This window comes from Corylus avellana, chromosome 11 (assembly GCF_965113065.1).
Source record: "Corylus avellana chromosome 11, dhCorAvel1.hap1.2, whole genome shotgun sequence".
NCBI lineage: Eukaryota > Viridiplantae > Streptophyta > Magnoliopsida > Fagales > Betulaceae > Corylus > Corylus avellana.
Window position 1 is genome coordinate 17,579,843 of NC_142500.1, and position 5,295 is coordinate 17,585,137.

At 34.9% G+C, this 5,295-nt stretch overlaps 1 protein-coding gene across 1 annotated transcript; it reads left to right on the forward strand.

The window, feature by feature from the left end:
• The first annotated feature begins 266 nt into the window (after positions 1–266).
• Positions 267–3,602, forward strand: LOC132189467 (G-type lectin S-receptor-like serine/threonine-protein kinase CES101). Its single transcript, XM_088511501.1, has 7 exons — positions 267–1,367; positions 1,476–1,577; positions 1,675–1,874; positions 1,958–2,168; positions 2,264–2,501; positions 2,577–2,727; positions 3,101–3,602. Exons 1-7 carry the CDS (start codon positions 500–502, stop codon positions 3,404–3,406), a joined length of 2,076 nt encoding a protein of 691 aa, XP_088367627.1. The 5' UTR covers positions 267–499; the 3' UTR covers positions 3,407–3,602.
• The last annotated feature ends 1,693 nt before the right edge of the window (positions 3,603–5,295 follow it).

The window sequence follows — 5,295 nt, forward strand, 5'->3', positions numbered from 1 at the left end:
GAATGACCAATTTAGTCTTTATCAAAACCACATGTACCTCCTGTAATATAAATCAAAACCTAGAAAAAAAAAAAAAAAAAGTGTCCAAACCCTATGGAGGTTTTTAGTAGTTAACCCTGTTAGAAATGTGTTTGAGGATAGCTGCTTTTCTTTTAATTTAGTAGCAGCTTATTAGCAATAAAATGAAATCTATTTCCATCAATGGCTAGCTTGAAATCTCTTCTAACTCCAATGTTTCTCTCCGTTTTGTCATGTTGGTGCCTTGGGAATTGTAGGGCCGCAAGATTCTCAGATCATTCACACCATCGAACCTTATGCAGTTCTTGGTTACTCACAGCGGTTGGTTTCAGCTGATGGGAGATTTCAATTGGGCTTTTTCAACACGAGCAGTCCGGATGGTGCATATTTGGGAATATGGTACACCAATGATACATACGACTCCAAAGTATGGGTTGCTAATCGAGACAAACCTATACAAGGTAGTCAAGCATATCTTAGTATGGAAGCAGACGGCCTATTGAGGATTATGCATGATCGTGGGAGCTCAATTCCATTGAATGCTAATCAAGCAGCACCAAACTCCACCGCTACTCTAGAAAACTCTGGCAACTTTAGAGTGAAAGAGTTGAATTCTGATGGATCTACCAAGAGGGTCATATGGCAAAGTTTTGATTATCCAACAAACACACTTCTTCCTGGTATGAAACTTGGCATCAACTTAAAAACACGACAAAAACGGATGCTTACTTCATGGTTAACTAACCAAATCCCTGCCGCCGGAGGCTTTTCTCTTGAATGGAACCTTATAGCCAACAGGACAGGACAGTTGGTCATGAGACACCGAGGTGATATGTATTGGGTTAGTGGGGTTGGGAGCAATTCGGATTTTGAGAATGTTGGTACGATGACTTCAGATGGTCTCTATTACAATTTTAGTTATGTTTCTAATGAGAACGAGAGTTACTTCAGTTATTCTGTTCCAGATGGTCATGTTTCGAGGTGGGTTTTGACTTCAGATGGGCAACTTACAGATAATCCCAAATCTATTTATGTGAGAAGTGGCATGTGTTTTGGTTATTCCTCTGGCTCTGATCGTGGGTGTGTGGAACAAAATGTACCCAATTGCAGGAATAGCAATCATAAGTTCGAGAAAAGACGTGGCTATTTTCTTCCACCTTCACCTCATCATTTGGATGACAATTCAAACATCAGCATTGGTGATTGTTGGGCTCAATGTTGGAGCGATTGTTCCTGTGTTGGTTTTAGTACGTTTCCCAATAATGAAACCGGATGTCGGTTCTACACTAGTCAATTTGTAGAAGATCACTTTGGCGATCGAGAACAATTATATGTTCTGATTGAAACTGGTAAGCGCACACCCCCGGCCCCGGGGTTCAGTGAGATTAATTTTTGTTTCTTTTTTATGAAGCTTTTGTGCTAATTAAATGACTACTACTTCATAAACTTTTGATTAGGAGAGCCAAAGAGATGGTGGATGTGGATCATAATAGCAACAGTGGCTGCTTTAGTTGTAATCTTGGGATTCTTATGCTTTTTGTGGAGGAAAAAACTCCAACGTAAGCTTTTAGCGACTAAATATAAGATCAGATAATTTATAAACCCATCTAAGCATCGTGTTTAACTATGAATATATATATATATTTTGTGCAACAGGGGAGCAGGGAAGCAATGCGGAAGATACATTAATCGATTGGACGACTTCAAAAAGATTTGGGGATGCTAATGAGATTAGCAATGATAGAAAGAAAGTTCATGATTTGAAAGTATTCACATTTGCGTCCATTGTGGCAGCTACAAACAACTTTTCTACTGAAAATAAACTTGGACAAGGTGGTTTTGGTCCTGTATATAAGGTAAGGCTTGGTCCGCTACAGCTTCCATTGTGCTTTAATTTGTTAACAAGTTTAAAGCTCTCATTTATATCATTATAATTCAGGGAAAATTACCCAAGGGACAAGAGATAGCGGTGAAGAGACTTTCTAGAAGTTCTGGACAAGGATTAGTAGAGTTCAAGAATGAGCTCAAACTCATTGCCAAACTTCAGCACATGAATCTTGTTAGACTTTTGGGTTATTGTGTTAAAGGAGATGAAAAGATGTTAATTTATGAATACATGCCCAACAAAAGCTTGGACTTCTTCCTCTTTGGTTTGCCATGCTTCATCTATTTCATTTGTTTACATTACTTTAAATATTTAATTGAAACTTAATGACATACTAATTGTCTATACAAATTTTTACAGATCCAAAAAAAAGGGAGCTTTTGGATTGGAAGCGACGTTACAACATCATTGAAGGCATTGGTCAAGGGCTTCTTTATTTGCATAAATACTCTAGACTAAGGATTATTCATAGAGATATGAAAGTGGGTAATATCTTGCTTGATGATGATATGAATCCCAAAATTTCAGATTTTGGCATGGCCAGGGTTTTTGGGCGGAATGATGCTGAAGCTAATACAGTGAGAATAGTTGGAACATAGTAAGTAGACACACAATTGTTATGTCCCTACTTTATCCTCAAAATCTAAAATATTCCTTACATTATTGGTTGCAGTGGTTATATGTCACCCGAGTATGCAATGGAAGGAAATTTTTCAGAGAAGTCAGATGTATACAGTTTTGGAGTTATAATGTTGGAGATTGTTAGTGGCCAAAAAGTCGGTGGCATTTATCATCCTGAACGCCCCATGAACTTAGTAGGATATGTAAGTAGGCTAATGATGCATTTGACATTGCGATTTTGTACACAAAGTGAAAAATTGATTGTTTGTGATTGTGTTTATAAAAAATTGCGATTTGAAAACATAAAAAATTTGCTTTTGCAAATTGCAGGCAATTGATGCTTTTTTGAAAAAGCATGATTTTAAAGGTCAAAACTGTGATTTTGCCAAACATTTAATTGCATTTTTAAAAATCACATTATCAAACCGTACATTTTAAAACCATTTTTTTAACAATCTCACTTTTTGAAATCACAAACTCAAATGGACCCTAAATCTCATATTTATCTTTTGCTTTGTATGTGTTGATAAAATCAAGCTTGGGTTGTTAATGATCAAATGAAGGGGTTGGTTGCAGGCTTGGGAATTATGGAGAGAAGGCAGGGGTTTGGAGCTAATGGATTCGACTCTGGTTGAATCATCTTCTGCACTCCAAATGTTGAGATGCATTCATGTGGGTCTCTTATGTGTACAAGAGTTTGCAGTTGATAGGCCAACTATGTCTGATGTGGTCTCTATGCTTACCAACGAAACTATGTCACTTCCTACTCCAAAACAAATAGCATTTTTCGCTCAAAGGAAATTGATAGAGACAAATTTACCTACTATTGAAGGAGAAAGTTGTTCAGCAACTATAACTATTTCAGAGATGGATCCCCGGTAAAGTTGGAAACCTCAACATAGAGATAAATATAGGGTGAAAGAAATGTTTTTGTATTCTGGTAAGGCATTTTTAGAGTTTTTCATGTGCTATGATATTATTTTTGTGATTTTCCCACGAGAAAAGAAGAAGGCAGAATTGCTTATGCAAAATGAGACTATGATTGATTAGTATGCGTCAGAGAAATGAATATATGATTATTGGCCCAAGAAAAACAATTGTGATCTTACTCAGAGTCTCTTTTTTTATTTTTTATTAATTTATTTAAGTTCACGTCTCGAAACATGTCTAGAAATGAAGACATTTTGAACCATGCGTAGTTAGATATCAAAGCATAAGTACATTGAATATTGCGCAAAGCAAAGAAAACGTGCTCGCTTGACTCGCTTCCCTCGAGAAATGTTATATTTTTTAATTTTTTTTTTTTTAAAAAAAAATTGTTCCTCAAATGATGTCACAATCTTATGTAATATATTATTGAGGAGCACTTCTCACAGATAATGCGATCCCAACACACACCATGTCTACCTGATAATGCATGATGATGTGTATTGCGACGAATTAAGATTTTGGATAGCAAAGGAATTGAAAAAAGGGAAGAAGAAAAATACAATAAGTATATACCAATATTTAAGTGGTTCGACACAATGACATAAGTTCACAAGTGGAGACAAAAAGATAAGACTGAAATGCACTCAAAACCTATAAAATTCAAATAAGAGGGATTGATTCTATAAAAATGCAAACTACAAGGCCTGATTTTGCAATTTTCTAAGTTTATTTTTGTCTTTCCCCACTTTGTTAATGACAAAAAGAGAAAGCTAGCCGTTGTCCAAAATCTCAAAACTTTTAAGAACCCAATGGCGAATGGGGTACAATTGATTTTTTGTGTACCCGTGTAAGATTTAAGAGAAATGTTGCATGTACTTTCAACTTCATAATTTTAAGTGCGTACCTTTTTACATATCAATAAAAAAATGACCATTAAATTTAAAATTCAATATTTGTCCTCTTGGTTCAAGTGTGCGAGGATCATCGTTTAAACCCTCATCCAATTAATATTCTACTTTTTCACAGGTTTTATGTTTCAACAAAATTCACCTTCTTGGGTGTCTCAACTGTCAAAGGTTCCATGTTTCAACCAAAAAAAAAAAAAAAAATCACCTTTCTTCAGCACTTTTGCCTTCTCTGACGAACAATTAAGAAAAATTAACACCCTCCTGCCCATAAATTCGATCCTCTACCCCCACAAGGCTCACTCACTTTCCTCTCTCTCTCTCTCTGATTAATCAATCCTATCATTTCCCTCCATTTCTTCGACTTTTTAGTAGGAATTTTTAAGACTTCATTTTTTTTTTTTTTTTTTTTTTGCAATAAAGAATATTTAGGATTTACTCTCTTTGTCTTATGTTTTGTTCATGATTTGTATTGGGAGATAAAATGGTTATGGAATTTTTACCAAGAATACATTAATATACATTGTTGAACACAACTGTAACCCAAAAGCCTACGCTAATGGGGTAAGGTCCACTTAAGTATATTAAGTACTATTTTCTTTTACATTTTCTCAATGTGTGACTCAACACTTACAAGTGCACTCACAACAATTTGCTTGATTTTTTTCTCTCATCTCCTACTAACAGTCTAATATTTTATATTACAACTTGTTTTTAAGACTATTCAGTTTATATTTCTTAACAAATATTACAATAAGGGTATGTTTGGCTACATAGTCTTCTGTCCTTTTTTTTTTTTTTGTTTTTTTTGTTTTTTTGAAATAACTTTCTTCATATTTCTCTAACAAAAATTGGAATTTTATTTCATTTATATCACATCAATCATTTTTTACTAGCATTAACTGCTTTGAAAACTTAATTTCAATGCTTGTGTTC

Excerpts from the sequence above, each read along its gene's own strand:
- LOC132189467 (XM_088511501.1), top strand. The coding sequence starts at position 500 with ATGGAAGCAGACGGCCTATTGAGGATTATGCATGATCGTGGGAGCTCA. Across the intron at positions 2,169-2,263 it reads CTTGGACTTCTTCCTCTTTG|ATCCAAAAAAAAGGGAGCTT; the intron begins GTTTGCCATGCT and ends AAATTTTTACAG. Across the intron at positions 2,502-2,576 it reads GTGAGAATAGTTGGAACATA|TGGTTATATGTCACCCGAGT; the intron begins GTAAGTAGACAC and ends TATTGGTTGCAG.